General features: G+C 44.3%; 2 protein-coding genes and 1 non-coding gene across 4 annotated transcripts; 1 reads left to right on the top strand and 2 right to left on the bottom strand.

Annotated features, from left to right (window-relative positions):
* Positions 1 to 6,586: 6,586 nt before the first annotated feature.
* On the top strand, positions 6,587 to 6,668 carry TRNAS-UGA (transfer RNA serine (anticodon UGA)). The gene has a single exon. It is a non-coding gene; the product is annotated as a tRNA-Ser (tRNA).
* Positions 6,669 to 10,713: 4,045 nt separating this feature from the next.
* Positions 10,714 to 21,432, bottom strand: DNAJC12 (DnaJ heat shock protein family (Hsp40) member C12). 2 transcript variants are annotated; one of them, XM_077183543.1, is made up of 6 exons: positions 21,315 to 21,432; positions 20,795 to 20,910; positions 17,785 to 17,863; positions 15,963 to 16,102; positions 14,001 to 14,205; positions 10,714 to 11,826 (listed from the first exon to the last, which is right to left on the bottom strand). In XM_077183543.1, exons 2-6 carry the CDS (start codon positions 20,870 to 20,872, stop codon positions 11,732 to 11,734), a joined length of 597 nt encoding a protein of 198 aa, XP_077039658.1. In that variant the 5' UTR covers positions 20,873 to 20,910; positions 21,315 to 21,432; the 3' UTR covers positions 10,714 to 11,731. The 2 variants fall into 2 exon arrangements, with proteins under 2 accessions (XP_077039658.1, XP_054492998.2); XM_054637023.2 differs by lacking the exon at positions 21,315 to 21,432 and having other exon boundaries at positions 20,795 to 21,045.
* Positions 21,343 to 25,651, bottom strand: LOC143694802 (uncharacterized). The gene is made up of 2 exons (XM_077183544.1): positions 25,303 to 25,651; positions 21,343 to 21,602 (listed from the first exon to the last, which is right to left on the bottom strand). Exons 1-2 carry the CDS (start codon positions 25,367 to 25,369, stop codon positions 21,343 to 21,345), a joined length of 327 nt encoding a protein of 108 aa, XP_077039659.1. The 5' UTR covers positions 25,370 to 25,651.
* Positions 25,652 to 25,681: the final 30 nt, after the last annotated feature.

The following is a 25,681-nucleotide window of genomic DNA, read 5'->3' as shown; positions in this document are numbered from 1 at the left end:
CCATCCCAATAAAAATAAGCACCTTCTTACAAAAGACCCTGAAAGCATTTTCAGATGTTGCTGAGGCAGCCGCTGGCAATGCTGAGAGGAGTGTTTGTACTAATACACCAAATATGGGGCAGTACGGGCAACTGTGTTCATTTCCCTGGCAAGATGGACGAAAGCAGAAAAGCCACTACACTAAAAGAGACCTCCCAAAACCCCTGTATAAAATATATTTTTGCCCACTTACATGCTCATACCATTCATGCCACAGAAGTCAGTCTGAGATGCTGAAAGTTCTGAGCAAAAGGCGACCAGGTCCAGGGTACACTAGAGTATCCAGAAACACCTGTCTGAGCCACATTCTCTCCTCAGTAAGGGGGGACGTCCATATCCCTCTTTGGCCCGAAATCCTCCCCAGTTTCTACAATGAAGAGGCCGTCTGCCTCGTCAGCATCCTGAACACACGCACACCTGCTTCCCAACACGCCCAGCTCCCCGCTTCCCTTCGCCCCTTCCCCTCCCACAGGACAGGCGCTCTTCCCTCGTCCCTGGAGCCAGCCATGGCAACGCACCCGGGCCAGGGCTGACCTGAGGGGAAAGAGGCGGAACCTGAGGGGATGGAGGGGGTCTGACCTGAGGGGATGGAGGGGGTCGGACCTGAGGGGGAAAGGGCGGAACCTGAGGGGTGGAGGTGGTCTGACCTGAGGGGGAAAGGGCGGGAACCTGAGGGGATGGAGGGGGTCTGACCTGAGGGGAAAAGGGCGGGAACCTGAGCGGGGGATGTGTCTGACCTGACCTGAGGGGACCCGACGGGAGGCGCTGACCTGAGGGGCGGAACAGAGCGGGGGTCTGGCCTGCGGGAGCCCGAGGGGGATCTGACTCGACGGCCCGGCCCCCCCGTCCCTGCTCCTGCTCCTGCCCCGCGGGGCGGTCCCGCCGCTCTTCCTTCGCCCCGTGACGGGTAATTAGCTCACAGAGGGAACCTGTGCACTAAGCCTATTCGTTCGGGTTGATTTAAAATCATTTTATGTCAGTGTTCACGTATCCTCACTCCCGACGTACACTGTTTTTTTAGGTACTAGGTTGTTCCGGTCTCCCATGATTGCCCCTCCAGTTTGATTCACCAGACGAGGTTCTGCTTCTTTATCTTCTGCTGTAGGACTTTGGGTAGGATACACAGCTGTGAATGAGAGCTAGACCTATTGAGACACTGCACTTCTGGCAAACACATTTAAAATTAATCAATAAGGTACCCATGAAAACAAAGCATCTGTATCTGTGTCAGGTGAAGACAATCCCAGTCTTGGCCAGTGATCATCCAGGCAAGGAACCTGGCCGATTCACCTTTCTCACATACCTGCATCTCATGTACCTGGATTTCATTCCCAGAAGGCAAGTGAAAAATTCCCAACTGGGGAGTGGCTAAATGTACCCCCAGAATGGCAGAAGGGCCTGGATAGACTGTCTGACCAGACACAGGACCTCAGACACAACCCTGTGCCCACCAGTAGAGATGTCATCATCTTTTCTAAAATTATTTCAATTCAGCTAGGCAAAAGAAAATTTTATAATCAGATTCTTTAACAAAATTTTACCCTCCTGCGATAACTTTTGATGTTAGCCCTCACTTGAAACAGTTCAGAAATAAATCTATTTTTTAGGAGGGCACATTCCAATATTCTGACTCTCCATTTGGTTTCAGTTATTATCTGTAAGTAAGCCTAGTAATTAGTAATTTCTTTCTATTTTCAGTTGTTTACACATCTATTTACTTCTAATGGAAGCACTGAGATAATGTATTTCATATTTGTACATTATTATTTAATCAGCCTTGTCAGAATGATACTGAATCCCTAAGACATAATTTTATACAAATGATAAATCATTTTATCTAAAAAGCTGACTCTTAAAAACAGCCTGCTTACAAGGCATTAATTCTCATTTCCACTGAGAAACTGTGCAGTATGAAATTAGTAGTTTGGGAGTTTGAATTGCAAAATTAATCATATCACCGTAAGTGTCAGAAATGAAATAGCAATGACTGAAATTCCTAAACTTAGTTCTTGAGATTTACACAAATCTCAAGACCTCCATTGCTCCAGATTTTGCTTCAAACTATCTTTTGGAATTTTCACCAGGCAGATTTTTCTTGCGTGAGAAATGTAGGCTATTCAGGTGAGAATAACCAAAGACTAAAAAGGATTATTCCTGAAGATCCCAAGGTTCTCAGGCAATTCAGCAAAAGCACATGATCACTGTGTTTCTCCACTTGCAAGACCATCAGTGACAGAAACCAGCAGCAATACAGACTTACGAAAATCAGACTTTCAGCCATGAGTGCCAATAGTGCACACCACAGATTTCTGCACAAGTACAATGCTAACAGGAGGGGTGTAATTAGCACATCTGGAATAGTGGAACATAACCTACCTGTAGCAGCTTGATTTGAAAAAATGGGACATTGAGCTGAAAGACCCGTGGGGAATTGCCTCTAAAGCATAATTAAAGTTGGTTTTATTCTATTTGTTACTAAGTTTTAGCTTTCCTTCATTCAAGGTCTTGCAATTCAAAATGCACAAAGTATTTGATTTTGAAGAATTGGGAAGGTTTATTACTGTGATCTGTCTCTGAGGCATAATAGCAATTAAAGTGGTCATTTACCCAGGACAGTTGCAACCAGCCAATACTGCAAACAGATTTAAAGTTTAGGCACAAATGTGACTAACCAAGAGGTAGATTTTCTGATGAAGGGTTTTTTCATAAGTGACCACGATCTGATTTCATTTCTAAAGCTTCTGCTGATCTGGAGGTACCAACACAAGGTGCACCTGCTGATGCTACCCAATGTCATAATTCCTCTCTGTAGTGACAATGTGAAAAATAGCCTGTAAAACTCAGCAAAACAACAGGTTTTAATCACAACTATTTAAAACAGACTGCAGATATTGTTTTTATGGAGGGAAAAACCTCCAACAAACTGGAAAAGAATGATTAAATGAAAAATAAATCAAACAAAAGGTCGTGTAATTTAAGATTTGAAGCATACAAAAGGTGAGTAAATCAGGGTCTCCATACCAACATCTGTGCTCAGAATGGGGACAAAAACCAAGCAATACAGAATGGGAGCCAGAAGTCTATTTTACTTTCAGGCAGGTGGAAAGAATATTACTCTTTGTAGTGCTGCAGATGCATTATAAAAGCCAAATCTCATTAATAAACCTACCATGAGGGTGGTTTTGGCCCAGAGTAGCATTTTCCTATGATATTCAGCATAGTTGGATTTTGAATGCATATCCATTTCTGTTTTCATAAAAATGTAGGACATGTGTGGATAAACCAGTTGCAAACAGGAACATTCTTTTTGTTTAAAACCCAGTAAATCTGGTAAAGATGTATTAAAGAAAAAGGTTCCAATCCAGTGGCACACACATGCCCAAATTTGCTAAGATGATTTATTAAAAATAAGAATGCAACAAAACATTTGGCTGTATTGACACCTACAACAACATTCAGTGATATAATTTGATAATCTTGTGACACTGAGCCTGTAATTTCATTAAAATTTAAGTAGAACTAATAGCATTTTTCCAAAAATTATCTATTACTGAACATTTGAGAGGATTAGAGGCAAAAGCAGATTCTACAGTCTGTCAGCTTTAAGAGCCACATTTTCAATAGTAAAATGAAAGCTTTGGGATAAAATGGTATGGCTCTTTTTGCATATGCATGGATGTTCAGACACCTTAATTAATATTTAGCTGCGTGAGCAGGATTAGCAAACTCTCCGTGTCTATTCACACACTTGTGGTGACAGATGTCCTGCTGCCTTCATTTCTGATGCTGCTGGAAGTGCCCTGTGAGCAGAGCCAGAGGTACAGGGAGCTGCAGCCCAGTTTGCCTCCCCTGAACACTCAGTCAGGAGCAGCAGCACCTCCTCGGCACTCCCTTGCCAGCAGCCTCAAATCCTTGAGCAGAACGGACCAGCACCAAGACACTTTGGTTTACCTAAATTACCAGAATAAATTTCTTCTTATTCTTCTAGATAATGTTTATAAAAAATACCAATATTAATTGGGATACCAATTCCATGGAAGCTGCCCAGCAGCCATTATATCTCACCAAATTTTGTCATCGTTGGCAAACAAACAAGGGAAAGTTCGACGTGTCCTAACTAAAGAAGTGAAGCCACTTTTGATTCTCTACCTTAAACTTGTCCCCAGAGCCATTCTTAGGCATTCACAGAATGTGAAATTTTAGCCATACAGAATTTTCCAGAGTAAATTCTTATTTTCATGTATGGTCTGTATGGTTTCAGCTTTGTCAAATGATCTACAAATTTCTGTCTAACAGACAGAACAGGAGGAATACAGAAGAAATACTCTTCAGTATGCAGCATTAGTTTTCCTACTGTTATGTGTTTCTTCAGGGAGAAAACACAAAATTCTGTAGTCTTGTGGTGCAAGCATTATCTGTTGTAAAACACAGTTTATATTGGAGTCATTATTTTGTTCAAATTCTTCAAGGGAGATGTAAAATTTACTCTTGAATATTCAAAGTTACACATAAGCACAAAGTTGTTGTTCTGCCAACATTGCTGTAAATACTTGTTAGTTTAGGCAGAATCTAATCTATTTTTTTCTGTTGCAAGCATCATGGACTTCTAACAGGAAGAAATGTTCAAACTATTGAATTTGTAAAACTGACAGAGATTGATTAAATAAAAGGCCCCGGAGCAGATGATGGAGAAGGGATGGAATGAGCATTACAAAACTGACATTGCACTTGAGGTCAACTAAGACGAGAAACCTGGAGGATTGAAGTGCTTGGGGCTCAGTCCCTGTATTTCTTAAGAATCCACTTGTGCATTTTTGATAGTGGTTGGTTAATCTGTCCATGTCCTATCGAAGATTTTTCAGTATCTGTCCTTGTTACTTGAAGAAATTAAAAACATGAGAAATATATAGGCAATTCTATCCTAGCACCATTATTTTATATAACAGACCCAAAACAGACTTTTCTCCGTTACCTGGTCTAATGTCAAGACCTTGCTACCTTTGGGCGATTAAGAAATAAAACTTCTGAGATTCCTTGGGGAGATAAATTCATGTTCAAAGTCCGCTTACTCCAGTGGCACTCTGCTTGTGTCCCTAACCCTTCTGTCAGTGCTGCCGGGCAGGGATGGGCACCCCGAGGAGCTGAAGGCTGCTCTGGGCGCTCCCTGCTCTGCGGCTGCAGCTGTGGCTGGGAGCGCTGGAGGTCACTGCAGCTCTGCTGGGAACCAGAGATCCTCCCGAAACACCCAGGCGAGCTGCTCAAAGAGCTCACGGCGTGTCCGAACAGCGCTCGGCCGCCTCCGATGCATCCTGTCTGACTGAAATTGCGCATCTCATCTCAGTCCTGTGCGTGAACACAAAGCAGTTGGTGTTTGTGAAAAACGCCAATCACTTGTTTTTAAAATTGTAAAAGTTTAATAGTAATAAAACGGTTATGAAAATAGTAATACAATTGGAGTAATAATAATTTGGACAATTTGAATTAGGACAATATAAGACAATAAAAACAAAGAGTTACGGACATCCGGGTACCTTTTTCTGGGCAAAATAAGCCCGAAAAAGGACACCCGTTATCAAAGGATGAACCCTTAAAAGCAACAGCCTGTTGCATATTCATCCACCTCATGCATGATGCATAAATTCCATTCAAACACAGGATTCTGTCTGGGCAGTGTCAGCTTCTTCCTCCTAATCCTAACAGCGTCGTTCTGCCCAAGCGAGGCGGGAAGAAGTTCGTTTCTCCTGATAATGGAGCAATGAATTCTCTTTCTCTGAAAGATTTGGGTGTCCTGTGGCTGCTATCTCAGTGCGAGTCCTTTCTTTAGAAAAAAAGTTTCCTACATAGCATAGTTTCTATTTTAACATTTTGTTATAACATAAAACTATATTTAACACACTGCTTAAGAGAATACAGCATAACATTCTAACATAACACACATAATAATAATTTGAATATTTGCGAAAAGCCAATCATAAAATACGCATTTTCCACATTGTTCAAAGTATAGATTAAAAATCAGGAAAAACTATTATTTTTACCCATTGCAACACAGGTAGAAAGTAAAATGAAATTTAATTTCCATTGTACTACTGCTGGCATAATTAACTGTTGCTAGAGTAAAAAAAAAATTATCTACAGTGAATTAATTTACATATAAAGGTTGTATGACAGAGACCTTTCGAGATTTTGTAATAGAGATTTTGCAATAATTGAAAGAAATAGTACAACCAGGAAAAACATTAACGCCGCAGAAAGCTAATGCAGCGCCTAATGGCTGCTGTCTATGCAGGAGCTCCTGGCTGCCGCCTCCCTGCCAGGCTCAGGTTCCATTCGCTGGAGCGGGCGCGGCCCCTGTCCCTCAGGCCGAGACTCTCCGGTGCTCATTGGCATTTGCTCCTCCTGCGCCGCTCCTGCCGAGCTGCGGCCGCCATTGCTGAGGGGGCGGGGCCGGGGCCGACAGCGCCCATTGGCTGCGCAGGTTGGGGGCGGGGCCTGCGGCGGGCGGAATGTCCTATAAGGGTTCAGCCCAAGAGCGTGAGCAGCATCAGCAGCGATGGCCGAGTGGTTAAGGCGTTGGACTTGAAATCCAATGGGGTCTCCCCGCGCAGGTTCGAACCCTGCTCGCTGCGGCCCGGAGGGGCTTCGCTTTTTTGGTTCCTCCTATTCCCTGCCGGTTGCACTTTTACTGCTCACGGCTCCTCTCCGGCACCAGCAGCGCCCAGAGCGATGGGCTGGGATAAGGGCACAGAGCGGGGCAGGCCCCGCACAGCCATCATCCGCTGCTGCCGGTGCTCCCGGAGGGCCGCATCAGCCGGCTCGGGAACATCGGCCTGAGGGCCTGCACAGCTTCCCCGGGCAGGCCGGGCCGCTGTTCGGGCGCTGCAGGGGAGAGAAGCGCGTTCAGATGGCAGTTCCTGGTCACTGCCTCTTGTCCCATTGCGGGGCACCACCGAGTACAGTCTGGCTCCACATTCCTGATATCCCCTTTGGATATTTGTACACAGTAAGGAGGTCCCCTCTCAGTCATCTCTTTGTGACGCTGAATAGGCCCAGCTCCCTCAGCCTTTCCTGATGAAAGGTGCTCCAGTGCCCCCATCATCCTTGCTGCCTGTGATCTTTATCCTACCGCAGCTCTTCAGGCCGTGCCCACCCGCTCCTCCCCTGGCTCTGCCAGAAGGAACAGCAGTGCCAAAGCTGCAGCAGGACCCAGGGCAAGGTGCTGGTGTTGCACCTCCAAGCAGTGACGAGAGCCCTGGATGGAGGGGAGAGAACAGCACCTGGGGTTGGTGCTCTTTCAACAGCTCAGCTTCCAGGCCCTGCAGGCAGGACAGACAGCATCCAGCTGCAAAGCTCAGCATTCATCCAATGCCTAACACACAAACAGTGTCCTGATTCACCCAAAGGTCTATTGCTCTGCCCCCACGTCCTACAGCTGATACAAAATAAATTAAATCTTGCCAGCAGAAGGCTTCTCTATAAGGAATAGAGTTGCTCCGTCAAACCTTGCCTTTCCTGAAGGAAGCTGGTCTGATTCCTCCTGGACCTCCAGTGAGAGGGGCCCTCAATCCCCTTTTCCTGCTTTTTATGACCTTCTGCACATGCATGATGCACATACACACACAGTATGGTGTTGATGGGGAAAAAAACGACAGAAGTTATTATGCCATTAATAACCAGGGAAAACAAACCAAGGCAGCACTCCCCAACCATCCACGATTGGCTTAAACTGAGCTCTCACCACCCAGGTGTGTCACTCTCCTCCACGTGTGGCCCCAGCACCAAGGAAGGGCTGCAAACCCTGCCGGCAGCAGGGGGAGCGTCTGCACCGGGCTGCAACCAAACCCCCGCACGAAGGAGCTGATAATCATCATCTGCCCGTCTGACAGTGATACAGCCCAGCGACCTGCGGAGTGGCTTTATCTTCTGCTGTGTAATTTCATCAGCTTTACAACAGCCTCACTGCTTACACTTTCATATCCTGAAATGAGAGATGAGCCTGCTGGAAAGGTAAGATAGCAATGTTGATGCTCAGGAAATTAAAGATACACAGTATCTCTTTTAATAATCAGGATACTTGCTTCTATTATAGAACATATAAACTGCCTTTGTTAAAAATCTCATTTAAAGAGGAAAACAAACAGTCAAGAAACGACCTTGCCTATCATTCAACATTACTCAGCCTGAGATTTTAAGTCATGTACTGTCTGTGTTTATCATCCAAACTAACTCTTACACTGTCACTTGGCAAATGTTGGCAAAGCAACTTCTCAAATATTGGCAAAACAAAAAGGTTGAGGATGCTTTAGTTCTTGATAATCTTATATATTGAGCACTTGCACAAGCACAACAGCAGCAAATAAAGATAAATTCATTTTATATAATTCTAGAATCCCCCCATGCTATTCAGTTTCACTGTAAATAACTGGCTAAGTAGTTGCTTAATTTCTGTTTAAAAATAGTTCAAAGGCCTGGCAACACAGCATTAAACGACGTTCCCTATACTCTGTATTTTATCATCATACACTTGCACCCTGTCTGCTGTCTCGTAACTTCCAGATGAAAACTCCTCAGCCTTCACAAGTCCAGTGAGGGCTGGGTTTTATCAACATTTTTGTCTGGACTCCAGAGGATCTGGGCTCACCTCAAAACTCTGTTTATTTTCATACCGAATCATTCAGAGCTGTGACACAGCACAGTAAATCAGAGCCCTCACGTACCCCAAACAATCAGGACCCTTTACTGCCCACCTAAGGTACTTCCAAGGGGAGTTCAAGAAGAAAAGAGGAGCTTACCATGGCTCCAGAGGGCTGCACTCCTCCAGCTTGAGACTCCTAGGCCCTAATCTAATAGTGTCTGGGTTTGCTGTTCCCCACCCCCTTTGCTGCTGTCTCCACTTTGCAAAGAGAGTTAAAGATCTCAGTGGGTCCCTGAAAACCATGAACCTCTGACTCTGCTGCCTCAATCACACCTTCACAGAGCCTGAGATCCACCACAACCCCTGCCCCAGTTAAAGCTCCAGCGTGTGAATTACGTTTGGTGCTCACCAGTGCAGGGGACAAAGCACCCCAGAACTGCTGCTGGAATGTCAGCTGGGACATTCACTGGATCTTTTCACACCACTAGCAAAAAGCTTCTAAAAGCGCTGTTTCTTTAAAGAAGCAGATAAGCAGTTTCTGCTTGGGGTGTAGACCCTGAATGATCTAACACTGACTAAGCTGTCAGGTGCTTTCTTTACTTTCTAACATGAGGGAGAACTGGGCTGCCCACTCATTCCAGTTAACTCTTGTTACTGGCCAACAGGCCAGGCCCCACCTGGTTCTGGGGAATGAAAAGCAGAACAGGGTGCACAGGCTCCTCTTGTTTTCCAATCCATCTGAGTTTGCTCTGCTAGGAATAGATTCATTCAACTCAGGAAATACAGAAAATGGACCATTTCAAGTTTAACATGTACAGAAATGGAAAAAAAGAAGTCTGTATTGGTGGCACTGGCATACTGGAACACCAGTTAGAACCTGCCCTCCTCATGAGGACAAGTACAAATTACAGGGCTGATCTTGAGCAGGTTGTTGCAAAACACAACTTTTGCCATGAGCTTTTACTGGGCTAAGAGCCTTCCAAATGTCTGCAGTTATTCATCTAGAACAAACATCCAAAGGTTCTTTGCCAAAACCAACCACGCAATAATTGGCTAATAATGACATCAGTTTTAATGACACAAACTATTAGTTTGCTGTTCAAAGGTCTATTGTGTGTTCACTTCTCAAAGGAACCAGCTCATTAGGTGCTAAATCATCCATCCAACTACCCCTTTTTACCTTTAGTGGTAAGTGAAATGGGCAGAGGAGAATCTGGGCTGCCATCTGATTCAAAGTGCTCCAGATGGTTGCACTCCCATCTTTTTGTTGGAGGGAAAATTGTTCCCCATTAGTTTCCTTCACATACAGTAAGAGTTTCTTCTGTTACAATTGTTTGACAGACATTATATAAAATGGACCAAAGTCCTTCTTGAGCAAATACCTTTGTATGAAGTAAAGCAACAAACGCACCAGAAAAAACCAAACCAGATATATTTAACACATGTTACAGAGAATTATTAATCTCATAATGTTTGCAGCTGCAGAATATGCAAGGGAAAAGCATGTAAAATGAAAGATGATGTGCTACAGAAGTGGCTCTGGGTACCAATGCCATCCACTCTAGGCCACTAGGCCAGCGTGGCTGCAGCAGCAGAGCCCCAGCACTCAGCTTCCAGCAGCTGGGAGCAGCAGCAGCAGCAGCAGCAGCAGCGGCAGGGGGCAGCCCCAGGGGAGCGCTGGCTGCAGGGCACAGGTGCCCACCGGGTCAGTGAGATCCCCCCGTTCCTGGGTTCCAGTAACAGCACCCGGGGCACAGCAGGTGGCAAACAGGCCCCAGGCAGGAGGGGCTCAGTAACTCAGGCAGCACAGCACGGCCCAGCCACACACACCCCTCCAGGGACAGACAGACAGACAGACAGCAGATTGTTCCCATGTGGGCACAACACTGCACTCGCCTGGTTGCACTTTCCATTGCACTGCCTGGGATTCCTTACTGGACTCCTTAAGCTTTTACCCACTAAGATGACAAATAATAAGAAATTCCAAAGGAATCTCTGTGGTGGGAGAAGGATTTAATTAAAAAGATGAAAGAAACCCCTTTTCTGTATGCATGAAATTTTATTTGCTGCTGATGGAATTATCTGCCTGCACAAAACCACAATGTCAATACCTGACATATTAGCCAAGTTTGCAAAGAAGAAAACAAACACAAAATAAATAAACAACAATGCAGAATTTGAAAAGTTGCCCAAAGTATAAAAAACTTTCATGTGAGATTTTGTACACATTAGTGCTGACTAGTCTGATGTTTCATTCCTCACTGCACAAAACCCTGGTAAAACCAAGTCTAGCACACCTGAGCAGGGAGGGGAATTGCTCTGAAGCCACAGGACAATGTTGGCACATATACACAGGGAATCAGTCTTCCACTAATACCTCTTAAGACAAAAATTGCTATCTGGAGAAGTAAAGTTCTGAAACTGCCTTCCAAAACTAACATATTGCTGATGCAAAAAGTGTTCTCGTTAAGGTAGAGAAGACAAGTGATTTTTAGGAGTGCTTGATCTGTCACAGAGACCTTGGATAACAAGAACCTTCTTATTTCATCTATAACATAAGATCACAACTCTCCTACAAGTTAAGTTTGTAATGAGTACATTATAAATCACTGCAGCGAGTACAATGCAATGGAGAAGTGAAGCAGAGCACAGAGATAAGCACAGCTCTGTTTATAGTTCATTGTCATAAAGCTTTCGGAAGATCCTCTCTGAGTAGGATACCCTGGAGCCCAGGGTTCTACTAAGAGTATGTTTTCTATAACATCACACTATTGAAAGAAATATTAATCACTACACAATATTTGAGAATATAAGAAACAATGTACAAGATGTTAGATAACTTCACAACATCACTTTCTATTAATACTGAAAAGGTTATGGAACAGAAAAGTCTCCATCTGTAATGCTCACAGCATGTGTGATAAATCAGTATTTCGACATTGACCAGAACAACACATTTCAATAAAGAATACAAAATACAAATAACTTATAACTGCTGTTAAAAAAAACAAAGGGAATGCTGAACAGATGATCTCATGCTCCTGTGTGTTTCTCATTTTAGATCTCATAGTTTCTGAATTTCCTCAGAAGGTCTGATGGAGCATCGCCTGACCAGCGGAAACACAAGTGCCAGTAATTCCCCTCTGAAAATCCTGAGGGGAAAAAAGAGAAAGTCAATTAAATTATTATAAGCATGCATAAAATTTAATTTTCTGAAATAGTACTTGATGGTCTTCCCAGAAAGAAGTAAACAGAAAAGTGGTCACTTCCAGCGCTCTTGACTAGCAGGGACAAACAGAGCACTGAGTTCTTGGCAGGCTGGAACAAGAATCAAACACCAACCCTCACCAGAGCTCAGCTGGGAAGGTCCCAAAGGAGAACAGCAAGGACCCTGGCAGTCCTGCAGGGGACTCACAAAGCAAAGCTGACAAATTCCAGTGGCCTGATCTAGGGAAGGAGAGGGAGTTGGTGATGGGATAAATCTGCAAGTGTGATCTGAGGCCTTTTCATACCAAAATGTGACCTTCCTTTTACAGCAAACTGAATCCTGTGAGCAGAATTAGTGTTCAAATCTGTTGTTTGAGCTGAAATAGCCATGTAGGTGGCAGTCCAGAATTCATCCAGGCCAGTGACTGTCACTGTCATATTTTCTGGAAAAATCCCTTCACCAGGATTTCTTCTCCTGGGAAGCTGAGAAGCCTCAGAGAAAAATGAAAACAATATTGATCTGATTGTTTCTCTCTGTTTGGCTGCTTTGGAATGTGGTCTGGACATTGTTTACACACTGGTCATTGTTTGATTGGTTTCATGTGAATTGTTTTGACTTAATGACCAATCACAGTCTGGCTGTGTCTGGACTCTGGAGAGTCAGGAGTTTTTCATTATTATCTTGTTAAGCCTTCTGTCTGTATCCTTTCTCTATTCTTTAGTATAGTTTTAGTATAGCATTCTTTAATATAATATAATACCATAAAATAATAAATTAGTCTTCTAAGAACATGGAGTCAGATAAATCATTTCCTTCCTCCTCTGTCTGGGGACCCGAAAATACCACAAGTAACAGGAACAGACAATGCCATGGATTCAAAGTGGAACCCAATATAGCAATTTTTGCTGGATCAAACCAAAAACATTATCAACACCCTAACATGGGGTATAAACACTGAAGTGCATACACACCCTGTCAAATATATTATAACATTAACATTTATTCATGTGAATATATGCTACTGGATAAATTAAGTAGGCACTTGATGAGTTTGATTTTTTTCCATTCAAATATCTGGAAATTAAATTAAAACTTAAAAAAATAAAAAACTTGAGAAAGAAGAGGCCTGAAAAGAAAATTCACCATTACAAGGAACAAGATGATGTTTACTTCAGAATTTTCCTGTTCTACAAAGGATACAGTGATGATTTAATTACCAAAAAAAAAAAGTGCAAATAGTATGAAGTTATAGAGCATAATTTTTCAAAATCAAGTTTTCAGTTAGGCCTGGTATACACTTCCTTGTAGAATTTTCTTATCAATTTTATGCATTCCACAAATGTTTGGGATTGCATTAGGTTTTGCTACCCTCACAGTTGACCCTAATTTGCCGTTTGATCAAACTGGGGAGAAATGGCAGGATTTTGTTTAACAATAGCTCTGTGCTACCATGGGCTGGGATTATGAAACTGCTGAAGGATCAGGCAGCACAGAGGGTGCCTGTGGTGCTGAGGAGGCTTTGGTCAGGTACAATGACCTCAACCACAGCCAGGAAATGCTGACTGCCAGGGGACACTTTTGAAACACACATTTATTCTGGTGCATCACTACTTAGAAAAAACAAAACTGTTTGAATACAAAAGAAGCCTTCAAGTCTCAAATTTTAGACCTCATTAATTCATCAGATAAAACTGTGCAAAAGCACTGAATAATGGATTAAAAAAACCCCAAGCTTAAATATTTTACTTAACAGTTCTAAAATTTATTTTTAAGTCACTGAAAATAACTGCCTTCTCTTTTTACTTTGCATTTTTATACATAAGAAAAACTAAACTTTCCATTTAGCTGAATCATTTTTTTTTCTCCTTCTCCAGTTGCAGCTTTTACTAGCAAACAAAGAAGGAAACTTGGGATAGGGAGGAAGGAGCATCTGAAAACTTCAAAATTAAATAAGTAATCAAAAGCATAAAACCCAAACCAAAATCCCAACCCAAAACCACATTTAAAAAGCTAAAAGTTCAACACACTGTTCTGGAGAAGACTTTCTCATGACTGAAGCCCCCATTTCAGGCCAATCCCTGGATACTGCAATTTTCTGTAACTGCTGTTTTCACTTACTTGGGGAGTCTGGATTCTTTGAAGACTGTGGTTGCACATCAGGGATTGCAACATCTTCTTGTTCCCTGCTCCCTTCCAACAATCCCTCTCCACTGCTTTCCGTCTGTTGGGCCCACATCTCGTTAGTTATGTTGTTGGTATTACCAAAGTCATCAGGAGCTTCCAGCATTTGGTCCTTCTTACTTTGGACAGCCCAGTGCATTGACTAAAGGAATGCAAACAGAACAAAGAACTAAGCCCTATGCTTTAAGGGTTTTAAATGACTTTTTCTTTTTTATATTGCAGCAATAAATGGTTAAACAAAGCACATTGAGAAGCCTGCAGGTCAATGGGATAGGGAAAGTATGGTTACATGTCATAAACAGCATTGGAGAGGACACTTTATGGCAGGTGGGGGTGAAGAACAAAATGTATATCAGAATTTTAAGGCCCTTTTCTCCAGTTTCTTCTGTCATGAATTCAGACTTTTATTAAGAAGGCTTGAGTGACTTCAGAAATGTTCATTTTCAAAGCTGTCTTTGACTTCAGAGTACCTTTTGAAGGCAAGGCAATTTGAAAATATTTAATATTAAAGTCTGTGGAATAACATGTTTGGAATTGAACTAGGCTTAATTGGATATTTCCACCAAACATTCAAGCTCAGGCATAATGCCATAGTTGAAGTGTCAATCTTTTCTCCTAAGCAGAATTGAGATGAGCAGAATTCACATAGGAAACTTTTATTCACCTGCCTTAAAATATGACCATGTAGCCCAATCCAATATTATGGAATTGAGCTCTACTAAGGGCATGCTTCAAATCTTCTCAATAGCAAATTCAGGAAAGAAATCACCCAAAAAGCTCCAGCCTCTGTCCCAGATCACCCCACCAGCCCCTCAGAGTCTCTCCAAAGCTAGGAGGGAAGCTCAGGGTTCCAAGGAATTACCCCCTGGATTTTTTCAATGACATCTTTATTTAATCAGACAACATGAAAACCTATCTAATAAGCAATATACCAAGAGGAGAATATATTATAAAAAGATCCCAGCTTTAACCTAAATTCAAAAATAAATAAAAATTTCCTACAAAAACAAAGTGAGCTGAAGCATTTGAAAACAACCCTCAAGTTACTTAAACTTCCTATAAAAGCAGCAACTTGATAAATTCACTCTAAAACTACTGGCCTAACGCCCTTCTGTGAATGGGCTCCTGAAGTGCTCCAATTTTCCCTGAATTTTCTTAACATCCTGTCCTAGGTTGACCATATGATGCTTTTATCCCCAGTTGTCTTGTTCTGTTTATGCTGCATAATAAGTTTTGCACCTTTAAGCCTTGTTGCAGAGAGTGAAGGGGGCAGAGAAGAAGCAGCAGCAGTTTGTTTTCAGACACTGCACTCACTCCTCCACATTCCTGCTCCTGGACTGTGTTGTCTGTGGATGGACAGACAGTGGGACAGAGCTCTCCTTTGCTTTTAGTTAGTTTTAGCTTGCTGAGGCAAAGTTCCCTGGACTGTGGGGTTTTTTCCTTTTCTTTGGCCCTGTTTAACCTGCTCTGGACTGAACACCCAGGGGAGCACCGGCAGCTGCACCTGTGCCCCACCGGGCCGGGCCTGGCCTGCGACATTTCCAGCACTGAGGGACTGATCAGAGACTGAGTGAGCTGAACTGCAACCCGGGGAGGGACTTTCTGAGGTTGTCATCTCTTTCGGAGCAACAAGGGGTTTATTGTTTAATATTGTTTAGGTTTTATTGTTTAATAGACAGGTTTTCTCCACTTTTCTCCAAGGAGGTATTTTCTCCCGGACCGGCTGGGGGAGGGGCCGATTGAATCTGCTTTCCTAGAGGAGCCCCTTTGGAGATTCTCTCCCAAATTTGCCCTGAACCAGGACACATGCACAGTGAGGAACGTGTCTGCACCATGCCCACGGCCAGAGCCTGGCACTCGGCAGAAGGCAGAGCTGTAACTCATCCCCGCAGCACGGACCGTCCTGACGGAGCTGCTCAGCGCCTCCCAGTGCCGGAACGGGACGGGGACTCTGCTCCGGCGCCAGTGATCGTAGCGCGCCCGCCGCTCCGCGTTGGTCAGCGTCTCCTTGGCCTGCTGCAGCCGCTGGAAATCCTCCACTGCGACACACACAAAAACCACAGCAAGGACAAGCTTTGCTTGGCAAATATATGAATTCAGATGCAAAAGGGAACCTGCCGGCAATGGCTCAGACCAAAGGAGAAGCAAGTGGCCAAGGGATGTGGTTCTGGGTCCAGCTTGCACAGCTCTGGCTGGCTTTAGGATCACAGCCCCTTTGGTGGACTGATACCCCTGCAAATCAGGACTGAAATGTTCCTTTGTCTACCAGCTTCAAAAGCTCCTAAACGTAAGTTGAGAGAAACTTGCAGAGTGCACAGGTAAAAGGCACAAGTCAGCCCCCGCAGACCACCTTAAAAAGGGAAATTAGAGCAACACTGCTTAGAAGGAACACACTGAGATCTGCAGCAGCACAGGGGTCAGAGCAGAGCACAGCAACAAGAACCATGAGCAGCAAGAAAAAATGGTGAACAGGAACTGACAAGAATAATAATCTAAATATAGTTCAGATTAATTAACTTGTGCATTTTATTAGGTATATTTTCCACGTATGCTAAAATGTTATCCAGACTGAACGAGTAAGAACTCTCATTTTTCCCTACAGGGTAATTTTTTATGGAATGGTTACTAAGGATGCAGCTGCATGTTACTATTTGTGGAAGGGTTATAAAGATTTAGACTTTATCTATGACTCACCTATGTAACAGTGATCTATTATTATTACTATTATTCATTTATTCAGTTTATAAATTAGAGAGAGTTCTTTTGAAATACACTACACCCAAACACTAATCAAAATTGATAACAATAAATCAAACAAGAGACAACAGGCTGAGGGAACAATTGTGCTAGGTTTTCTTATTCTAATATTACTAGGTTTTCTTATTCTAGTGTCATTAGTTTTCAACAAATAAAAGGTCTACTTTAATTATTCTTTATTAACCTTAGGCTGATGAAATAAAACTCAAAGTAAACTCTCACTAGTACTGTGAAAAGGTATTTAAGTAAATAAGGCATGTTCAGGTAAAGAGAGAGTATAACATTTCTTTGTGCCAAACAAAGCTGCTCTGATATTTGGCACTTGGCTGCTCTTTTTTGTACCTCAGCCTTGGTGAGCTCTGCCCAGGACTCTCTGTGGCTTTGAATGGGTAAAGATTGGCTCCAAATTACTCAGGTGCTGCTCAGTCCTCCCAGCTCTGAGGAGCTGCTCCCTCTCATCAACACAAACATCAGCTGCTGTTCTGCAGAGGCTCCTCGTGGGGCTGCCTTCTCTTCCCTTCCAGTCATTAAATTACATTAAAAGAAAATAAAGCACATTTATGTGTTCCTCACAGGCTTGTTCCTGCCAGTAAATTAACTGATTGATGCAAGTGTGGCACTTGAGGGCCACTGAGCATGGAAGTACACCAGCTCCTCAGGCCTAGGAAGGGACAGACTCCAGAAATAAATTCTGTATCAAAAGATGATCTACTGTAGAAAGAAAAAAGATTCAAGGTCCTAGAAATAAAAAAAAATCCAACAAGTGTCTTCCTTCACTATCACAAAGGAGTGTGCAAGTCTTAGAAAGAATATCACAAGCTTGCTATTTTAATAGAATGTGCTCAATGCACACCCTGATTAAAATATACTGAGGGGAAACAAAGTTTTAAGGCTGAGTTTACTATCTTGCCACGATAATAGAAGAAAAAAAAATGATTGTTTTTACACAGGAAAGAATACATACCTGCTTTTGGGTTTCCAGGATGCTTGTCAGGATGGCATTCAAGGGCTTTAATCTTATATTCAGCAAGAATCTGTTCAACCTAAACAAAATATTGAGACAAAATAAGTAAACACAAAAAAAATTTGCAAATTTTTTTTGAAAGAGGCTGGGAGGAACACCAAGGAATGCTGAAAGATTTTGTCCCATTCAATTTTACAAGCTTTAGTACAAGGAAAGTAGGTACCAACAACCATCTGCCAGTGACACTGCTAATTTCATCTCATTTCCATGCACTCATCCTTAGTCTTGTTTTTGTGAGGCTCAGTCAGCCAGCATGGCTCGAGAAAAATGTGCAAAGACATTTGACCACAGAGGCAAAATGCATCCCTTCAGTTGCTCTTTACTTTGTTTAATCAACTCCAGCTTTCAATAGAGTCTCATAGCAGGAAGCAAAGGCTCTCTGCATTGCTGAAGATCAATTTGTGTATTTGGGTGGCTTCCTCCACATCCTCTTCACAGGAAATTCAGCCAGCACCCCATGAGGTTTTTATCTTGGACACCACAAGATAATTCACTCCATAACCTGTAGTACATATTCTTTCTTCAAGTTAATTTTCCTTGCAAAAAGGTTGGCTTGGAGTAGAATAGATTTATAATCAATGTGAGAATATTGGCATGTATTAGTTGATCAGTTAATTGCAAATTCCCACCGTTTGTTATACCATAAAGTATTACAACCACTGGAAAAACTAACACATGTGGAGCCATGAAGCCACTGGAGTGGGCATCAGCTTAGATTTTCAAATATTTAGTGCTTTTCCAAGTATCTTGCTGGTTCTTATAATTCAGAAGCCAAAACTTCTTTATATCACTCCAGTTCAGCTTAAGCTTTCACAATTCACCCTAAGGAATCAAAAATTACCATTCTTTCCCATACTACAAAGGCTGTTTATACAAATTCATCATTTGTCCAACCATAAGAGCCACATACAATTTAAATTATTTATTTCAAAATTAAGTCTCATAGCATTTTTTATTTAGAATAAAATTACAGTTCGCTCAACTAGCTGGGCAAATCTTGTTGGCATATTCTGGGAAAAAATGTGATCTACGGTAGTGTCTTAAGAATTCTACACTTTTCACTCTGCTCAGAAGCTCCTTCCAGAGGGACAGATGTAATGTGGTGTATCTGCAGTCAGTAAGACACTTTAAAACACACACAGTGTACAGAGAACTTGGTGAGACTGGTTACTGTATAGCCAGCTATCATCTCAAACACTTAGTTACTTAAAGGGGAACTTTAAAGTTAAAATGTGTACAGAGGTTAAAATTTAGCAGAAGGGCAGCATGGAAGTTTTCAGCTTAAAAAAACATCAGTAGAAAGAAAACTTGATAGGAAGTTTATAGAACATACACAAATTAATATAAAATATATAGTGAGGTGTTTCACACAGAAAGACATCCAATACCCACTATACAAAACCAGCATTGCTCTTGAAGAAGGATGGAGATTAAATCTCCCCTCTTCCTGTCACATCTGAGGATGAATTAGGTGTCTGTGAGCTCAATTCTACCAGAAGCCACAAATGAACTTGGTCTGTGTTTACTTGAATATAGCAAAAAGTCTGTAGAAACTGAGAGTATTTCTGCTTAAATTTAACCAGGTCCAACCAAGAGCGGGATATTCAGCAGCTCATGATGAAAGTGCTGCAGCTGGGAGTGTGCTGTGCATGCTGTGCCAAATGCTCCACTCCTGGACAAGGTCGTGAGACTGCAAAATCCCCGAAGGGCTGTGCAGGCTCCTGAAGGGAGGTGATCCTGGAGCTCACTCAGCCTGGGATCTCCAAGTTCTTCCTCCCGTGTCAAAAGCAGTGCAGCAATATCTGCTGCTTCTCCCAACAAACAGTACTCGAGAGCTTGTTTTTCAGGACCCATTAGCATTTATTCCAGCTTTTACATTTCATTTTCAAGCAACTTGAGAAATTATTATTGCATGCACTTGAATTGTTCATTAATTGCTAAGCCCTTAAGGAATTAGCGTGAGGTAGAAAGTGAGAAAAAGCATCTGTGAAACAAGGCTGCGTGGAGCCCTGAGCACTGCCCTCTGCTGGGATCTCTTCTGGGAGTGCCCTCGGGAAAAGCTTTACATTTCCCTCCGGGACACACTGAAGATGTTTACTCCCGATCTTTATACTTCACCACTAGGACAGGTGAGAGCAAATTTACTGATTAAATTTACTGAGCAAAAGACAGACAGCTTTTATCTCCACTGACTACATCCCTCATTACAGCAGAGTAATCAAAACTCCTTTTCCAAATCAGAAACACAATTCCAGTTAATGTAACAGCTAAATTAAAAAAAAAAAAAAAAAGAGAGAAAATCAGCTTACTAGATTAGCCGACAAAAAGTTGTATGGACACCTTTAACATGATGCACACTTGTTATAGCTGCAAATCACTCAAAAATAGCTTAGCTAAATCTCACTATAAAGCATGTATCTGCTATCAAAACAAGTTAGTAACTTTAGTATTTGAATTTAATTAAAAACAGCATTTAAAAATATTAATATGGTAAATTATAAAGAGATATTGGTTTTGTTTTCATCTGAACAAGTGAATACATTTTAAAAAATATTATACTATGTATAAAGCCCAAGAAACTCATCAGCGTTATCAGTGCCCTAAAGCTATGAACTTTCACTGTATTACTTGTACATAAATAGCTCTTTTTCAGTTTTCAAAACCAATAATATATATTATAAACTATTATTTGGATGCTGTCAAACACATGCAGTTGGCTCTCTCCATAATCCAGTCCTGTTCTGCATGGCATTTTCAACCTAAGCCTTACTCCAGGCTCTAAATGTCGGAGAAAACGAAGGAGATAAAACTGAGCTTTCCAAGGGAGATCCTATCAGTTGCAAGAAAGAAGGTGCACAAGGCATTTCAAATATTCCTGCCCGCAGTTTCCCTGCAGACACAGGAGCACGTTCAAACTGTGAATAGCTGGCGAAGAGGGAGAGGCTCTTACCGTCGATAGTTCATCGCATCCCAGCAAGTTGTAGTAATCCTCCAGGTCCTCCGGCTTGCAGTTCAGGATCGCATCCATCGGCACAGGTCCAGCGGGCTTCCCCAGGCGGCAGGGAGGCTGCAGAGCACAGCGTGCAGGCAGAGCTCACCCAGGAACCTGGAGCAGCCCAGGGACAGCCGGCAGTGAGGCTGCAGGGCACAGCGTGCAGGCAGAGCTCGCACAGGAACCTGGAGCAGCCCAGGGACAGCCGGCAGTGAGGCTGCAGAACACAGCGTGCAGGCAGAGCTCACTCGGGGACCTGGAGCAGCCCAGGGACAGCCGGCAGGGAGGCTGCGGGGCACAGCGCGCAGGCAGAGCTCACACAGGAACCCGGAGCAGCCCAGGGACAGCCGGCAGGGAGGCTGCAGGGCACAGCGTGCAGGCAGAGCTCACTCGGGGATCTGGAGCAGCCGGCAGGGAGGCTGCAGGGCACAGCGTGCAGGCAGAGCTCACTCGGGGATCTGGAGCAGCCGGCAGGGAGGCTGCAGGGCACAGCGTGCAGGCAGAGCTCACTCGGGGATCTGGAGCAGCCCAGGGCGACAGGCGCTGGCAGTCCGGAGCCAGCTCCGCTCCGCTCCGCTCCGTGCGGCGCTTTTGAGCGCTGGCAGCTGACCCGCACGGAGCGGGGAGTTCCCCGCTGCCATTGGCCCCGCTCGCTGCCAGCCCGCCCGCACGGAGCTGCTCTGGCACTGCTCCCTGGGATTTGTAGTTGCCACAGTCACTCCAGCGTTAAACCGTGGCTCCCGCTCAGACCGCAGGGTTCCGGGCACTGAAACGGGCCGGAGATTTCTCTCACCATCACCCGTGCAGCCACTGCAAACCAAGCACACACCGAGAGGCTGCCCCACACCTGGGCCATCACCTGTTCAATTTTTATTTACAACTTTTGCCACCATCTTTGACCAGATCATTAGATGGGTAATTACAGATGAGAGTAAGGATTACTTCCAAAATAACAATTACAGGGTGCAAACTTTGGAGAAGAAAGCACCAACCTTGCCAAAGTCTGCCAGTCAGCTCAACACAAAGGGAGCAACCTTCACTCTCTGAAGGTTTCCTTGGTACACAGACACTGCTCCTGAAAACCAAACAGCAATGGTACACCACTCACTCTGACCAATTGAAACTACCTGAGGACATGAAACGCTCACTCACTGTCTACTATCAAATGAAAATACTCTTTCTCATGCCAAATTACTTTCAGACTGCATATTGAAGGTCTGTTCTGTGTGCAAAACACGTTCCTCGTGAAACTCATTTTACATTGAGGTGAAATATCTTAATTTTCAACTACGATTAATAACCAAAGTCTCAGCCCAACAGCGACTCCGGACACATTTGGTGTCACCCATGATCTGTTGGTTTCAAAAGATTACTTCCTAACCTAACCACATGCTGATGTCTTTGCCCTGGAGCCTCCAGAGCTCTGGTATTACATTTCCCACCCCTGGCAAGAGCTCTGCAACCCAAGATGTTTCATGTCACTAACTCCTGATGTTTCCTTAGCAGCTGCAAATAGATGCTGAGTGGTTATACAGTTCTAGATGCAGTGACCTTGTAGGAGAACAGATGCCCAGGATGTGACCAAGGCTGGAACAGGCCATGTGTGAAACAATGAAGGGCCCAGTGACCATTCAGAGCTATTTATGAATAACAAATACAAAATTTTTGCATCCACAAGAGCTTTAATATCTGTATTGTTAATGTTCTGCATTTAATATTAATCTTCCACCATTTTCTCTTCAAGGTTGCATCATCTAAAATTTTCTACTTTTACTGCATGTTCAGATAGCCTACTAAGATTATAAAATATACAAAGTAACTAAAAGCAATAATATTAAAAGAAAAAGCACAATCTTTGGTGAAACCATTTAAATCTGATAGAGAACTCTACCAACATATTTATCTGAGTAAATAAAACAACAGAATTCTTTTTTCAATGTCACTACAAGTGGAAGAATTAGCAATTACAAATCTCTCCATCTCCACCATTCAGAACTTAATATCCAGAAAAGTACAGAAAAGAAAGTCTTTTAATAACAGAACACGTAAATATTTAAATAGGTTGTACTCTGTGGGAGGACAAAAAACAAACAGCTGTCCCTCCTCCCAACAGCATTCCTGACATCCCTTTCTTTTCCAAGTATTCCTTGTGTATTTGCGTAAGGTGAAAGGGAAGCCCTTTAACCCTTTTCCCCGGCAGCTTTCAGTGGCTCTTTCTGTGCTGCCAGGCAGCTGCAGGTCCCAGGGCTGCACTGCAGTGACAAAGTGGGAGCTGGCAGCTGGCAGGGGATGGGCTCCCGGAGCCTCAGCCCCGCCTGTGCCCCTCTGGCCAGGCCACACTCAGCAGGGCTCTGCCCCTCCGGTGCTTGGGGCTCCACAGCACAGCTGCAGCCTGGAGAACACAAAATGCACTGAGCGGGAACTCAGCCTTTCACTGCTCCTGTTGACTTCTGAGGGACAGCTCCCAAAGGATCATCAAAAAGGACAGCAGGGGCAGCCATACCTGTTACACAAAAAAACTACAGAGATTGGCTCCAGGACATAAAGTTCATTTAAAAGGGAATTGCAGCACAGGAGATGGCACAGACTATTGCCTACATATTGGGTTGCTCAGGATGTACAAACTGTTCTGGAAGTGAGGAAATCTCATATTTGTTCTCTGTACCCAGCCACCAACAAAAGGTGTCTCTCAGTCCTAACACATATTGACAATTCTATTTGTTTAGAGCTCAGAGTGAATCTAAATTCTACTTCAATGTAACAGGACATTTACCAACAACTTGGAAAAATCATAAATAGCCCTTTAAATAAATCTCTATTTGAATTCATTCCTGTAAAATACATCAAATATTACAGGACCTGTTCTCAATTGACTTCAGGGTTTTGCTTCCTGAGGGCAGAGAACACATTTATGAGAAGTCCAAGGCACAAGACAACTCGTTTGAGTTTTGCATGGTGTGCCCCCATCCTTGTCCTCACACAAGCTCAGAGCTGCAGAAACAGGAGAGGACCCAAGCACTGCCAAACTGCCTCCCACAAGAAGGCAACTCCTGCAAAGCCATCACTAATGTGGGGAAATGTCTGCAGGATCAGAGGAGGCTCTGGGATCCCTGAGTCACCCCCTCTCCAATACCTCCATGGAAAGCCTCAGATCCTACATCTGCAGCACTTGGATTATTTCTTCCTTAGAACTGTCTTCACAAAAATAACCACCAAAACAATCTTAAAGCCCCACCTCCCCTTTATATGCTGACAAAAGCATCTTGCATGTGTTTTTTAAGAAATATGGATCTTGCCTCAGCTTCCAGAGGCAAGCAGGAAAAAGAACGCTTCCATACAAAGTTGCACAGAATAACAAAGACTTTCTGATCTGATTACTCTGCAGCTTGCTTTGAGAAGCAAGTAGTGAGAAAAATCAGTATGTATGTATTTTTCAGGGTTGTTAGTACCGGAAAGAACCAGAAAAAAATTCCTAACCTCCTTCCCCCTACAAAGACCACCTATAAAGTTAATTATCCATAAAGTAATCCCTTTGAAGCCATATGTATCAAAATTTTTAATCCCAAGTTTTTTTAAAAAAGCTGTTTGTTATCAAGGACTGCAAGGGGGAAATTCTACCTGTCGAACCTGGGTCTTGCCACTAAATTCAGGAGTTCCATTGTATTAAATCCACTAATACTATTCTGCAAATAGCTCGTGATGTTGAACAGTAACAACAAACCAGTATTTAAATTTCTATCCACGAAGTTTAGACCAAAATTCCAGGTTGGTGGCAGTCCTGGGAAAAAGGCCGAGTTCTATCCAGTCCAAACTCCCAGGTGGAAAGAAACTAAGCCATGGAAAGCCCAGGCGCGGCACCTCCTGTTTGCTGTGCTGGGATGGCCCCGCTGCAGCGCCCAGCTGGGGCACTAAGGACTGCTCCTACCCTCCACAGAACGGGAGATCCCTGGGAAAGCAGGGAGACCAACGTGCGCAGCCCTGCGGAGCTCGGGAAACACAATGGGTTTGGGCGTGTTCGAACAAATCCCAACTCTCGCCGCTGACCATCAGGTCACTCCTACACCACGCAGGCTCCATTCCTAAAGCAGCATCGGTTTAGACAGGTGCTGACCCCCCCAAAAAAGCTCCTGCATCCTGGAACTCAAGTACCGCGATGCAGAACCCCAGGTGGGGCCAAGGTGTTATCCCGGAGCACACGGGGCGATCCCTTACAGCAGCCCTGCCCGCGGTGCCGGTGCGCTGCCCAGGCAGGCAGGCAGCGGCCGTGCCCAGGGCTCACCCTCACCCTCAGCTCCGTGCGCTCAGAGGCCGCTCCGAGCCCCCGGCGCCGCTCTGCGTCTGCGTCCGCCACCGGGCTCAGGGGCAGCCCCGGCGGGCGGGTTCCCCTGGCCAGGTACCGCACAGCCCAGCACAGGGCTCTGCAGCGGGGAGCCCGCCCTCGGGAAGGGGCACGGTCTGTCCGATACCCTGACGGAGAGTGAGCCCCGAGGGCTTCTCACGCCGCTGGCGAGGAGCGAACAGCGGAGCCGCCATTTGCCGGGAGCCGCCGACCGGGGAGTGTAGAGGAACCGCGCGCTGTCATTGCTCGGCAGGGAGGGGCTGTGAGGGACACAGGCAGAGACGGGAACGGAAGGGAAGGGAAGACAGGGCACGGGGCCGGGCCGATGGCGCCCCTCAGGCCCCCGCAGGCTTCCTCGGGCTCTTGGCGCCGCCATGGCGGGGCCGGCGGAGGGAGAGGGCGTGAGGCGGCACGAGCGCCACGTGATGCCGGCAGCGCCCCCGGTCACGTGCTCTGGTTTGCTGTTGCCCGGTCACGTGCCGCGATCACGTGCGGCGGCGCTGCCC

The sequence above is a fragment of the Agelaius phoeniceus genome, chromosome 9, assembly GCF_051311805.1.
Source record: "Agelaius phoeniceus isolate bAgePho1 chromosome 9, bAgePho1.hap1, whole genome shotgun sequence".
NCBI lineage: Eukaryota > Metazoa > Chordata > Aves > Passeriformes > Icteridae > Agelaius > Agelaius phoeniceus.
The sequence above is the reverse complement of the archived record's forward strand: the minus strand, read 5'-3'. Positions and strand labels throughout refer to the sequence as shown.